We start from the raw sequence: 15666 nt of genomic DNA, 5'->3' as shown, positions 1-15666 counted from the left end.
AGGTTTGAATTTAAACAAGCAGTACAATGATTAAATACCAAGGTTACCAGCACAGCCAGGTTTTACCGTTTGGGAGGTGAATCTCATGGTCCTGACATATGTATGAAATACAATAATAGAATTGGTAATATTAATTAAAATCTAGGCTTTTGGAAGTTTGGACCTTCCCCCCTCGCCACTTTGCCTACCGCTACACTCCTCATTGTAAACATTAAACAGAACTGAATTAATTGGCACACTGTTGTGTTTGCCTAACAATGCAGGTAAAATGAAAAAAAAAAGAAAAAACATAGAAACCAAAACCCCTCCCTTTATGAAATTCCTGACACGAGCCTGATATATTGGACTGATTAATCGAATGTAGAAAAACTTCACGTTTTAACTTAAGAATTAAAAAACCTTTTTAGACATTCCTATTTTCCTCTCTTAAAATATGAGCGAGTCAGTTTAAAATAGAGAAATTGTGGTTGAAATTTATCCTGATTGACCAACTGCACTTGAAGTAAAAGAAAAGAAAAGACAACTGTAAGCTAAAAACTTCAAGGCTGATTTACTAAAATTTGTCGCTACATCCTCCTTCACTGAGCTCTTTAATTATTTTTGCCTACATTACTTGAGCAATGGTGTAATGTATATTTCCAGGTTTCTACTATAATGTCAGTCAGCACAGCTACACTACGCTATCCTAGTTATATGAATAATGATTTGATAGGACTTATTTCTCCTTTGATTCCTATGCCAAGACTGCACTTCTTGATGACTGGTTACACACCCTTGACGACGGATCAAGAAGTAAGTATTTTGTTGATGAAACTTAAAAAGTAACTTAATGCCATTCTATAAGCTTCATGCAGATTGTTTTGACTTTCATGTTTCTATATATATAGCAAATATAAATAAATTTTCTTATATTATGGGAATTGGATTAATTTATCCATCATTCTTATCATTGCTTGTTTGTTCATGCCTATCACTCTGATTCTTCTAGGTTTTAAGAGATGGTCCAGATTAACTTATGGGCACGACGGACCCAGGGCATCGAAATTTGGGGGGGGGACACCAAATTTGTTGCTAAAATTTGAGGTTTTTCATAGCACAAGTTATAAATATTAAACCTGACATAACTCTATACTTATACTATCATTTATTTTAAAAACTATGTCATAAAAAAAATTGGTATTTACAACTAATTGCAGCCAGGCAACATTTAACACATTTTACATCATAATGCAGTGTTCGTGCTTAACTATCCGTTACCTGGGTCCCAGGGACTCATTAATGAAATAGGTTTGAGTTCTTTGGTGGAAAAAAAATGAGTCACTTAAATTTTAAACAGAAAATCTTAGCGTATAAATGAATAATGTAAAAATATTTATACTTGGGGGAAAAAAACTATCCACATAGTGATTTAAAAAAGGTATGAAATAAACTACATTGGTTAATTTTGCCCTTTTGTTTCTGTGATTATCATTGTGAAATTATTTTCAAATAATACACTTGCAAGACTTAGTTATGTGAGAAACTATTTGGTCAGTTATAATGAGATTAATTCGAAATTTACTTTAAAGTTGGATTTTACCATAAAATGAAAAACAAGTGCCCCTGATTGACCAACACTTACGGCTGAAGGCTGTTGAAAGCACAGAAACAAACATTCAGTGGATCCAACCAATGTTAATGAATGCTGTTATCCATTTTTTCCTGTCATGCAGTTACGAAAGAAACACATTTTGAGTAACGAAAACATCTTTCTTTTACAATTGTTGTAAGCTGATGAGATAAACTTAACTATTTGTTGCCAACAGGCATATATGCCTAACGATATTACATAATAATAACTTAACAACTTATAATCACTTAGAAAAGAAGTGATTATAATTTTTTAAAAAAGCATGTTGGGGTTGCCTAATGGCATTCCACTTGCATATAACTTTTTATTTTTACTGTTTGAGTTTGTTGATAGCTTTATATTTTATCTGGGTCTATTTTATGTTCTAATCTTCTCTGCTTCTCTAAGAATTTTTCTTTTCAATAGGACTTGTTAAATCATAACCAGAACCATAACGGTTTGTTGTCTATTAATTTATTTTCACATAAATGTGTTTTTGAAGATAAAATTTTTTTTGCATTCATGTTTTGCCTGCTCTTATTTCTATTACTCCCTTGAGCCCATACTAATTTCAGCATTTAACAAGAACTGACTTGCTTTTAAATTTGTTACATTTTAGCTTTACGAGGAATAATTATAATGACATTAGTCTCAATGTAATCATCTCTTTTTAGGCTACTAGCATACGTAAAACTACTGTTCTAGATGTCATGCGACGACTCTTACAGCCAAAAAACATGATGGTGTCTACTGCATGTGATAGAAATTCTCATCATTGTTACATCAGCATTTTAAATATTATTCAGGGTGAAGTTGACCCGACACAGGTTAGTAAGCATTTTTGCTCTGCCATTTATTGTAATATTTTATTAAAAAATGTACAATATTTAACCAATTTCATGTTATGAAATTACTGTTTGTGATTTTATAACATTCATAGTATTTTTGCTTGTGTTTAACCTTGCACATATAGCATTTGTTTTGGCAAATTTTGTCTGAGGATGGAAAAAGAAATAAAATCGCTTAACAAAAAAAAAAGGTAAAGAAAAAGCAAGCACTACCAATAGATCACGTGGGCATAGTGTCATAAAATATAGAAGTAAGCAATAGTTTAAAAAAAAAAAATAATTATTATAACATAAACATTGTAATGATTAAGATTCGACTGCTTTAATATTAAATCGAAATACACTGTGAGGTCAATGACAGAAAAAGAGCGAGGAATGTTTTTTTTTCTTTTTTTGACCGATACATGAAGGATATGATGTACTTCTGCATTAAATAGTTGTTGAAAAAAACTATTGCATATTTTTGAAACTTTTTTCTTCTCAAGAGGGGGCTATGTTTTGACTATTACGTAGTTGAATTTTAGAAAAAAGGCTGAGATACTTTTTGAAGAAAATAAAACCCAGAAAAAAGGGCAAAAAAAAAAAAAAAAAAAATCAAAAATTCATAAAAATTACAAAAAAAGGTCTTTTTGCAAAAACTTCTTCTTCACCATATTTATAATTACTTTTTTACATTTTAGTTTAAAAAAAAATTTCTGATGTAATTTGTTTTGGGTCGATGTGGTAAATAGTACAAAAACCTGCTAAAAATCATATAAAACATTAAATAACTTTTTTTAACTAAGTTTTCTAGAAATAAATTATATAGCCTTTGTTACTTCCTGTTCCTTATAATTAGTGATGTGGATCGGGTAAATACCCAGCGGGTAGGTAAATATTTTTTGGGTATTTACCCAAGGCCTGGGTAAATACCCAAAAACTGGGTATTTTACAAAAAAAAAAGCAAAAAGTGAATAAGAATTTTTTTTTTAAATCTAAATATGAAATAATTGGTAAAACTGATACATACAGTGGCTCCCAAAAGTGTTCGTACACCTACGAGTTTCAATGAAATAGGCCCCTATCCATTGGTTAGAGTTGATATTTCGGAATAGTTATTTAATTATAAGATCTATGATCAAATTTTAACTAAACTACATGAAATTTTTTTAAAAAATATTAAAACTTATTTTTTAAAAAACCAAAAAGTGCCGGAAATTTTATGTCACAAAAGTCTTTGTACACTTTAAAAAATGTCTATATATTATTGAATAATCTAACTTTTTACTAAGTTTTTATTTAGTACAATATCCTGGAGAAGCAACAACACCTTTTAAACGTCTGGGAATAGATTTCATTCTTTTTTATTTCTTTTTTTTTTGCATAATTTTTGAGTAAGTATTCAACCACACTTCAAGTCTTACTGTTTCTAGCTCTATTTTCGTTTCAAAGCCGTATTTTGGTAATCTAGCATCCAGATATCCTTAAATATGTTACATTAAGTTCAAATCTGGAGATTGAGGGGGTATTTTCTAAAGTTAAGGAAAATTTTCGAGGCACTAGACGCAAACGTTGAAAACTGTGTGCTTGTTAACGTTATCTTGATAAAAAACAAAGTTGTTTCCAATAACCAAATTTTGGGTTAATAGTTTAAAATTGGTTTTTTAAATATTTAATAGAACAGAATGATTCATTATTTCATCAAAAAATTCCGAACAACCAAGTCCTGGTGCTGGTATGCGTCTTGACACAAGAACATCTTCACCGTCCTGATTAATTGATCCAACTAAGTTCTTAAGATTAAGGTCCTAATTTTTTCTTCTATTTAGAATTGTACAACAATTTAACCAAAAATGTTGAATTCATTTTTATCTGTAAGTAAGACGTAATTTCAAAACGTTTTCTGCATATTTATCATTGATTTTGCGACGAAAAGCTCAAGCTTTCAATTTTTCGCACGACCAAGAAAATGTCTGCGTGAAGAGGTCCCATGTTAATCCAGCTAATCAGAGAACTTGGTGAACAATTTTAGGTGAAAATTAAATGTAAAATTTTTCATTTAACTCTGCAGAAACTTTTAAAGCACTCAAATGTGTATTTTCCATAATTTCTTTAACTTTAAATCTCCGATCACGCTTTGTCAACTTTGCCGGTTGACCTTTTCTTACCTCACTTTCGGTCTGATTCTTTTCTTTAAGCACTTTCACTTAAGCACTTTACTATAGAATGGAAAAAATTAACTAATTTAAAGACATTTCAAACCAATTTATCGCTACTGGGAAGAAAAAATTCAAATTTAAAGACATTTCAAACCAATTTATCGCTACTGGGAGGAAAAAATTCAAATTTAGAGTGGTGTTTGTTGTTTCTTACGAATACCAGCCATTTTAAAGTAATAACCACAATGTTAAAGAATAAATACACAAGCTAGTATGTTGTGGCCATCACAAAACTTTCTTCTATATTTTTCTTTTTTTTTTCTGATCCTTCCCCATGCTTGACGAGGAAGCAATATTCCCAACAAAAACAAAGTTACACATGCAAAAACTTGACGACCATCCCAATGTCTGAATTATTGCAAAAGCAAAGCAAAGAGCGAAAATTGAAAGTTACTTTAAAAGCCTTGCTTGAATTAATTACAAATATTTTATTTATTAACAAACATTAGATGGCAACAGTTAAAAATTTTAAATCATTGAGATAATATTTCCGATCATTTCCATACAATTAAAATCACGAGAAATACGCAGACGACAATCTATTACGATTTATCTTTCTTATTGTTGCATTAATAAAGCTATTTTTATTCGCGAAAAAAAAAAAAAAAAACACCTCTTGGAGCGATTGGCATCAAAATTGAACCAAAGCCTGTTTACATATGGATTCACATATATTCCAAATTTCAACCAGAATGTAGCATTACTTCTTGAGATAGGGCACTCACAATGGGAAAAAAGGACGGGTGATTGCGCTACCCCCTTTTTAGCTGTTGACACCAAAATAAAATCAGCTCTTATACCCACTAAGGGCTACTTGCCAATAAATTTTTCTTCCATTCCGTTCATTATTTCTTGAGATACAGCAGTCACAATTGACGATAAAAAAGTTCTATAGCTCAACCCCCGTTTGAGTTATTGACACCACAATTGAATCAGCACCTGCTCCTGTTAATGGCAACATATGGACCAAATTTTGTTTGATTCTGCCAGTTACTTCCTGAGGAATAGCAAGCATGCGTAACTCAAAAAACGTCCCATTTCTCCACCCCCCTTGTAGGAATTTGCGCCAAAAACCAATGGGCACAAGTTTACATAGAGGCACATAAATGTACCAAATTTCGTTCGATTTCATGCGATAGTTTTTGCTGTAGAGCGGCCACAAAAAACTGGTCACACACAGACGTGACACACCCACACACATACACATTTTCCAAAAATAGTCGAAATGGACTCAGCACACCTCAAAACGTTCGAATCTGTCAAAATTCGAAAATTTGCACGAATCCAATACTTTCTTCTATATATTAGATATAGAAGAAAGTAAAAATTAAAGCCAAATGACTTTTAAGGGTCAACACAATGCAAAAATAATAAAAAAACGACGTATGATAATTTTTATCATGAATTTATTCGAAAATATTTGAATGTACCATGACTTTTGTGAAGAGTTATTTCTCCGTCTCTTCATTTTTTTTACCCATTTTTAAAAGAAGATCCGTCAATATTTTGCAAAAAACTACTGGGTTGTATTTAGAATGACATAGGAATGATGTGAAAAAATATTGGACTTCATATTCGAATTCAGTTTTGCGTTATTTTGGTTTTACTAAAAATTTCAAAGTGTACGAACACTTTTGGGAGCCACTGTACATATGTATTACACTGTTTATATTTTTTATTGAAAGACTTAATGAAATTATGAAAGAAACATATTGTGAACCAAAGAATCTTTCTTTTCAACGTCATAATTGGAGAAGATGTTTGCTTTTTTTTTCTTTTTTTGTAACCAGTTAAACTTTTTACTTTTTGTAGAATGACTTTTTATGTCTGAAATTTGGCTATTAACATTGATTAGGCATATCAAACACATTTAATGCGAATATCATATCAGATTGCTGAATTGTTTCACACAATAATTCTTTAAATATGTGATCGAAATACAAATTTTAGGGGAAAATTTGTTTTGTATATGGTTGGTAATACAGGGTGTTCCGTTTTAACCTACAAGACCTTTATTTTTGCAACCATTAGTCCTAGAAGCAGATTTCCAGTTACAAAAATATTCAAAATCAGATGTAGAGTAACGATATTGAAAGTTTGAAGCAAAAATAAAAATGAAACAAAAACTACAAAATTTAACTTTTTATATGGCCCTAGGTCCCCTAACTTATATTTAGAGAAACGATCTCCATTTAAAACTTACTGACACAAAAAAACTTAAAATTTGTGCGATCAAAACTCAAGGATATATTCCATTTGAAAGTTTAAAGGGACCATGCAGAAGATGAGAATAGAACTTATCACACCTTTCAGAAGTATGACAGGTTGGCAAAGTAAAAAACACAAGGTATTTACATTTTTCATTGCTATTCAAAAATTCATGCAAATGTTATGCCATAATACGAAAACAGGCTGCAAAACCTCGAACAATTTGAAAAACCACACTCTGCACACATATAATTTTATATAAACACTCTTTAACTGCTGTATTTTCCCCCAAAAGATGTTATTGGCTGCGAGTGTAAAGTGGTGTAAGTCACAAAGCGCTGCGTTTCATATCTTTTTTTTTTTTCTTGGAATTGTTTTTCAATGGAGATTATTTCCCTAAATATAAGTTGGAGAACCTGGGGCCCGTGTAAAAAGTTAAAATTTGTTTTTTTTACTCATTTTTATTTTTACTTCATATTTTCAATATCTTAAGTCTGCCTCTGATTTTGAACATTTTTGCAATTAGAAGTATGCATCTAGGACTAACGGTTGCGAAAATAGAGGTTTTTTGAAGGTTAAAACAAAACACTCTGTATATCCTATACATAGTGGAATACATACAGAACAGTATTTTAGTTGAAAATAAATGCCCAGGTAAATACCCATTGTGGGTATTTACCCCTAAAAATAAATACCCAGGTATTTTACATCACTACTTATAATGTAACTATCTATGGTGGAAAAATGGTTAAAATTGGTCCTGTAGTTTTGAAATTTATCCCGGACAGACATACATACAGAAGTAACCATTTATGTATGTAAATGATTATTTAAAAAAGCTGTGAATATTGAATATAAAATTATATTTTGTAGCTTCACAAAAGTTTAATGAGAATAAGAGAAAGAAAATTAGCTCAGTTCATACCTTGGGGACCTTCCAGTATTCAAGTAGCTCTCTCCCGTAAATCACCATACATTCAAACAGCACATCGTGTAAGTGGACTCATGTTGGCAAATCACACAAGCATTTCATCAGTAAGTTACGCATTTCAGTTTAAAATTCTTTTCTAATTAAACTGTTTTTTCACTGTAGCTATTTTTAAAAAATGCTACTAACTATAGTGTTAACTTTTATGCTATGTAATATTTTTAATTTTGCTTTTTTACTTTCAAAAAGTTTTAGAAATATCGAAAGCAATTTTATGTTAGGGGCTGTCCATAAAGGATGTCTCACTCTTTTAAAAAAATTTACCCCCCCCCCCCTTTGTTATGTGCCACAGTTTTCAAAGGCAGATTGTTATAAAAAAAATGTGTGTCGCACTTCATGTTACCCTTTCCTCCCTTGTCACAAAATATCAATATTTTCCTAATGTCCCTCCCCCTCAAGGCATGACCTTATTTTGGACAGCCCCTTAATTCAAAGGGATGACACCATTGGTAAAGTTATACCTTGTATAATGTTTCACATTGTATTGCATTTATTTAAAATTTAATGAATGACGTTCTTTCATCAACCTTGCTTCTATGATTTAAATGTTGTTCATAAAGGTATGATACTTAGTAAAATAGAATTATAAAAAAAAAATATTCTTGAATTCAAAGTTTATTACGTTTGAAAGCTGAACTCTAAACAACTTCAGCTACTTGTTTTTTATTTAAAATATAAGTTCCTAATGTAAAAGAAAATGAATTTACTTATTTTGTAATAGAATATCATAAACTGTTGAAATAAAATATATTTACATACATGATTCTCGTAAAGGATGCAGAAAGATTGCCAAGCGTGTAATGTTCCTTTGTTTCTGCTTGAAAAGTAGGATTACAAAATTTTAAAGCATTGCTGTACTGGATCAGCAATCTTTCAACTTCTGCATTTGGTTTTCTACATTACTTATTATTTCTCAAATAGCATAAAATACACAACATACTGAACAACAACGGAAACTTTCTTCTTTTTTTTCATTGTCTGTTTGAAATTGTAAACTTTTACTATTTTAAGCAAAATGTGGTAAATGTAACTTTCTCACTCCACCATAATGCTAGAAAATATTAGGAATTAACTAAATCATATAAAAGTTTAATTTACATCAAAATTTTATTCTCTTTAAAGACAGGAAGGATGACAAGTTTAGTATGTATGGGATAAACGGAAACACTTGAATTCAAAAATAGTATGGAAGATGAAATTCATTACTAAATGTTTTATTAACCTTCCAGGTGACAAAAAAAAGTTGTTGTGACCAATGACATAGGGTTTGTGGATTTGGTTTAGAGGAAAATAAGATCACTAAACTTTGGTGCAGTGGCTGCCTCTTATATGAATCACTTTTGTTCTAAACAGTTTTGATTCCATAAAGTGGCTGATTCAATAAAGTGGTTAATTCAATAAAGCTGGATTTTGTTCTGTTTTTTATGATTTCATTCATTAAAGCAACTGATTTAATTAACCGGCATCCACTGTATGTAACTTTTTTCGTGGTGTTCACACAGCTGGTTGAAAACTTGCAGAACTCCCAACTTCTGTATGTTGCCCAGTCTTCCCTCACCAGTAGTTTAATTTCAAAAATGACCAGTTCGTTTCCATCTATCCCAATTGATGGATGACTTAACTAAAACTTAAGTGAAGTATAATGTTAAAGAAATTAACACAAACTTACATCATTTGAGGCAGTAAGAAGCAAAAGGATGTTAGTGGACATTTTAAAGTTTTGAGTAAAACACATTCAAAGTTCCAGTCCTAGGTAGGCTTTTATTGAAACGTTTCTTTAAATCATGCTGTAGAGCAGTACCTACCAGGGCTACTAGTACTAGCTCTTTCCTCAAAACAGAGGAGACGTTCTCTTACCGTTTGTACAGGTTATCTCCAAATTTTTAATTTTTGCACTTGCATCACTTTGCTTTTTACTGTCTATTATGAGTATGGTGTTGTAAAATGAATTCCCTAAGTTTCTAAAGCTAAGCTAAGTAAAGTGTTTATCCTGAAGTTGTCCAATCAGGCTTTATGAATATATTGGTTCTTGAATGTGCTGTATTTATTATTTAACTGGCATTTATTATTAACATTTTGGGGAATTTGTTTTAATTAATATCTCTGTTTATTTAAGTGTAGAAAAGCAAAAACTGCCTAAGCATGATGTCTGAAAAATTACAAAACGATAGATACCTGGTTCGATCGTCATTTCAGAAGAAGTTAGAATGACATAGATCAGCGGTTCCCAACCTTTTTGATTGTGCGGCCCACCAGTTTTGTAGAAAACACGATTAAGGCCCACAAACTACTATACATTACTTGCACAGCCAAAATTTACTATCTGGAGGGTGCCTGTTCATAACTGTACTTAAGTCTGAATAATATACCGTATTAGGACTGAAAGTGCGTTAAAAACAAGAGTTCTGGAGATGTTAATCCCTTTTTCCCTTTATATTGCATAACATATATAAATACACTGCATAGAAACAATTTTCAAAATATTTTTCAACGAAGAAAATAACTTTATTGCATTCACTTAGCTGGCATAGCTGTAAGGAAACTCAAAAACAAGTCCTCAAAGTTAAAGCTCCATGGGATTTTCGGCATTGTCTTTCCTCTACGATGGAGTTGATATCTGGATTGAAACTGGATGATTTTAGTCTCAAATAATTTGCAACATTCAATGCATTTCTATATTATTTTTTTTAAAAAAACTGCAATGAAAAGTCTCATTCAAATAGGTAGGTTGTCGAAAAACCCCTCAAGTGCCTCAATTCATTTTTGCCAGAGTTCAGCAAAAGAGGATCATTTTTAACTTGAAGCTTGAATCTAATACTAGCTTCTTTGGCAATTTTCATTAAAGAAGTTTCTGATTTATTAGGTTTCATCTTCAATTATAGGGGAAAGTTCCTAAGAAATCTTAATCCTAAAGTTCCATATTGGCGATGAGCCTGGAGAGTTTTTGAGTAATAGTATATCTAATTGAATTTTCGCGAAAAACGGAAATTAAGACCACAAGTTTTATCTTGGTTCAGATTCCCGACCAGTGTCCACGGCCCAGTAACACGCTGTTCGCGGCCCACTTGTGGGCCGTGGCCCATGAGTTGGGAACCGCTGACATAGATATATAAATGCATTGATAAACTTGCTTTTTGTTTGCATAAAATTGTGCCGTAAAATTTTAAAATAGGTCCTGAAAGTTTTTCAAGTCTTGCATGAGCTCTGGAATATATAGGCGAAGTTTTGTTTAGTAGTTGAAACTACATAGATTTTAAATAAGTTAAGGTGTTGGAAACATGCATCATTTAAATATCTGCAAGTGTCAGATTCATGTAGTAATGTATAGTCTCTAGATCTCGCAATGAACTGTTTCGTATAGCTTGTAGTTTTGCCTTATCTGGCTTAGGGTATCAATGTGAATTTTTTGGATTCCTTCTACGAGTTTTTATTATTTGGGCCGATATTTTCCAAGTACCCTATATGTGTATATAACAAGTTCATCAGTTTAGTGTTGAAAAAGGGTTTAGCAGTAGAAATTAATTGCATTGTTTTTTTTGTTTTTTTCTAAATATTATTAAATGGGTCAATCCATTTGAAATCACCCAAAAAAAATAAAATTTGTTGCTTGACATTTTTGATTTTCCTAATTTTTTTACTAGTTATTTCTCACTACTAAGTAAGCTCAAAAGTGTTGAAAGAAAATTTTTAAGGCTCATACTTTTTTTTTGATGCGCCATTTTAAGTTTGCTTAGTAGCCGTTTTTGGACCAAAAAAAAGTTTTACGTAAATTCATCTAGCTCTTTTAGTTTTACAGCTGAGTTAGTTAATTTAAGTTTAGTGCATTTCAAATTAAAATTGGTCTCAGTAGCTGTAAGTTCTTTTCTGAGTATACAAATGACAGTGTTGTATATAAAGTTTTATATTCAGCATATTTTTCAACTTTTTATTTTAAAAAGTATTTTCATTTTTTTATTGTGAAATGCCACCCAATTAATAAAAGAAAAATTATAAGCGAGATAACTTCTTGACGAAAAATGTTTTCATGACAGAAAGCACAAAAAGAGAGAGAGAGAAACTGAGCACCAAAATTTTAACATTTTCAATACTTTGAAAAAGATATAAATTTCACATATTGATTGAATAAATGAACACATACTATATTTTTGTAATTCTCAGATCCAGTGATATTAGGTTTAAATGTGCATCATTACCATTAATGGCGCTAAATGTTATGTATATGTGTAATGCAATATTTGATCAACTTTAATGCACATTAACTCAAGTACCCATAGAGTCTCAGTCATCAAATTGCTATCATATTTTCATATTAAAAAGTGTTATCTATGTTAATTTCATTATTTTTCACTCAGGCCCTTTTGAAATATCTCTTTAAACTTTTCGAAAATGCAATATTTGGCCAACTTTAATGCTCTATAACTCTAGTACTAGTTGAGTCTCAGTCAGCAAATTATCATATTTTCATGTCATGAAAAGGTGTTACCTGTATCAATTTCATAATTTTTCACTCAGTCCCCTTTGAGATATTTTAATTAGAAACTTTGCAGAAATACAAATTTTGCCATTTTTGAAAAAGTGTACAAAAAAATGACAAAGTTCTCAAGCTTGAAATTTCTACAACAAGTAGTTCTATATTATATCTATACACAAGAAAATAAAATTAGAGCTGAGACTCACCTCCTTTTACCAATTTTGCTGCACTAAAACCTCGTAATTTACACTAATTTTCAGTTTTTCGTTATGAATTTTTTTCCCCTATCTCACCATTTAAATAATATTTTACAAGCAAATCATATCTAAGGCATCATTCTGATGATGTAGGATTTTCTTTTGTCTTAATAGCTGTAAAATTAAAAGAGTTAGATGCATTTACGTAAAACTTGTTTTTGGTCCAAAAACGGCTACTAAGCAAACTTAAAATAGCCTGTTAAAAAGAGTATGTGCCTAAAAAATTTTCTTTCTTTTAGGCACATACTTTTGAACTCGCTTAGTAGTAAACAATAACTGGTTAAAAAAAAAAAAAAAAAAAATTAGGAAAATCAAAAATGTCAAGCAACAAATTTTATTCTTTTTGGGGTGATTTCAAATGGATTGACCCAAATCTAATTTTTAGTTCTTTCTGTGAGTTAATAATTTAAAACCCAGTTTACACCACTTTTATTGAGTTTTTCAGCTGTTTGAAAGAACCCTAAGGCAGTACGATAAACTACGGAAACGAGAAGCTTTTTTGGAACAATTCAGGAAAGAAACCATGTTTCAAGAGAGTCTTAGTGAATTGGATGAATCAAGAGAAACTGTTCAGCAATTAATTGATGAGTACGTGGCAGCTACAAAACCCGACTTCTTGACATGGGGAATGAAACAGGTATTGTGTTTTCCTGTTCTCTTCTTTAAATTTCAGCACTTGACTCCAGCTTGTTTTGCATTTAAGCTAAATTGGTTCTTGAAACTTAGAATATTGTGCTCAGTAGTATTTTTTAACAAAAACATTGATATTCAGTAAATTACCGCCCATTAGCCAAGGCTAAAGCAGAAATACATGAACTACACCGCCAGCTCAGTCATTTCCAGCCGAGGACTGCAGTTTCGTGCTTATTAGCACTCATCAGCCTGGCATAGGAAAGTGACTGAGCTGGAGATGGAAAACATCTTATGGAAGCCAAGAGGGCTAAACAAACTGGTAGCTAATGTAATGTAATGTAATGTAGCTGGTCTGTGGAGGAAGGTGTCATCTCATTGAAGCTGAGAGTGCCTACAAACTGGTAGATAACAGAAATTTCTCACCAGCGAGAACCAAGAACTTGCGTTCAATTCGTAAATTGAAGGCAAAGCTTGGGTATTAAGCAGTAAAGTAATAATTGATTGCTTTAATACCCATGGTTCTTGTTGAGAAATCCTTTCAACTCACTTGTCTGCATTTTCCTGCAAATGTTTGCTTATTATTATTAACACTGTATTATTATCTTTTATACTGTACGATATACTATACAATGCACTACATTTTTTCATTCATATTTTCTTTTTTAAAAAAATGAATAATATTTACTTTATACTTCTATGATATTTTCAGGCTGAAGCTGGAATTATTTAGTGCCCTAAAATCAAACATGTACAGATGTGAATATTTGTTCAAGGAGAATCAACCAGTAAACTGATCTTTATGTGAAATTGATATTTATGTCAGTTTTGAAATTTTAATTTACTTAATTACTAGTGCAGTAAGAAATGCAAGCTTGTTCAACAAATAATGATATTTCTTGAATTACATATACTAATGCGTTTTTATAACAGAAAACTTCTTATTTATTTGACAGATTTACTCCTTGTAATAACTATTTTCTTTTTGATGCATTACATTTTACTTTAATGTCTAATTTGCATGTAAAGGTTTATGTTAACTTTCTTGGCAATTTTAGTAACATGTTCATGTGTAAATTAATATCATAAATGTTTTGTATAAGAAGTCAAACCATTAAAAAAACTTTCAGACACAATATAATGCCAGTGTCTTGCATTAAATACTAACAACTTCAAAATGCAGGAATTCCTGTTGCATTTACTATTTTGGATACATGTTATTGCTCACTAGTGAATGAGAAGTTTAAAATTTTATCTTCTCTTGTAAATAAAAGTGTTATTGATTTAAAAATGTTGCTGCATCTTTTATTGACCTACCTTAAAGAATGTTTTAAATTTTAAGCTTCTTATGAGTAATATCTCTGTAAAATATATTGTACAGAATTCATTTTGAAAATATAATTTGCCACTTGGCAGAGCTGAAATTTCATCATAAATCAAGTTGGTTGTTTAATAGTGATAAGATGATTAAATTCTGAAGAAAAATCGAATCATTTAGAACAGTCGAACATGACATTAAATTTTTATTGGAATAAAATTGAAAGATTTATGTAAGAATTTTAAACATCTAAGCTAGACACTAACAAAAATAATTTTTGGCAAACTCCGTAATTGTTTGAAAGTAGACAATGCTGCAGTTTTGATTATATGAAATAGAATAACCGTTGTAATAATTGGAAAAAAAAAAAAAAGCTTGTCAGAAAGAAAAAAAAAATTGTTTTCAGATAGAGCTACCTAAAAGTAGTTCACGCTATCTCAAAATGTGTTCCAGAAAATTGCTTAAAATTTTTGTCATTTCATTAGGTGGTGACACGAAAGGGAGAGTTCACCTGGTGAAGCCCACTAATGGAGCACAATATTATTTGCAAAAGTGATTACTCTGTCCAATATTTTAGTAATCAATGCAGTATTCTGAATTGGTTATTCCCAAAATAGGGAAGAATCTTTGTCCTTCAGCATTCAAAATAACAAGGCAGGCTTTGTGAAACTTTCTTCTAAACTTCATATTTGTTATTTTTCTTCTTATGAACCAAAAAATTACTCTCTTTTCAATTAAAAACACTTGGAAACACCAGAATAAATGTTTGAAATGTCATTAGCATGGATATTTACAGCAGCTATGTCTGTTTAATGTATAAATTTTTGAAGTATTAGAATAAAATATCTTTGTAAAAAAATACATAAGTTTAAAACAATAATTCCTTTTTTTAAATTAATTATAATACATGGCAAAATAATCAGTGTTTCTCCATATTTAATTTTTACTTACAACTAGGCAACAGGCAGCCATTTTACAAAGCTTCCATTAGTGCAAATAGAAGCATCTGTAATATTTTGTTAAATATTAGATGAGTACATCAATTCTATATCATTAGAATGAATAGCGATTATCATGAAAATTTGTGGTTTATAATTTCATTCTAGTTCTTGTCATTAGCATGCATAAATACTAGTTTC

General features: G+C 30.8%; 1 protein-coding gene across 1 annotated transcript in view; it reads left to right on the top strand.

Annotated features, from left to right (window-relative positions):
• Positions 1-15610, top strand: part of LOC129225791 (tubulin gamma-1 chain) — a 40721-nt gene extending 25111 nt beyond the window's left edge. The window contains exons 7-11 of the mRNA XM_054860301.1: positions 643-792; positions 2284-2436; positions 7737-7898; positions 13025-13216; positions 13922-15610. Of these exons, the coding sequence (XP_054716276.1) occupies positions 643-792; positions 2284-2436; positions 7737-7898; positions 13025-13216; positions 13922-13942 (678 nt within the window). The 3' untranslated portion in view covers positions 13943-15610. The remainder of the gene's footprint in view (positions 1-642; positions 793-2283; positions 2437-7736; positions 7899-13024; positions 13217-13921) is intronic.
• Positions 15611-15666: the final 56 nt, after the last annotated feature.

This window comes from Uloborus diversus, chromosome 7 (assembly GCF_026930045.1).
Source record: "Uloborus diversus isolate 005 chromosome 7, Udiv.v.3.1, whole genome shotgun sequence".
In the NCBI taxonomy this organism is placed as follows: Eukaryota; Metazoa; Arthropoda; class Arachnida; order Araneae; family Uloboridae; genus Uloborus; species Uloborus diversus.
The sequence above is the reverse complement of the archived record's forward strand: the minus strand, read 5'-3'. Positions and strand labels throughout refer to the sequence as shown.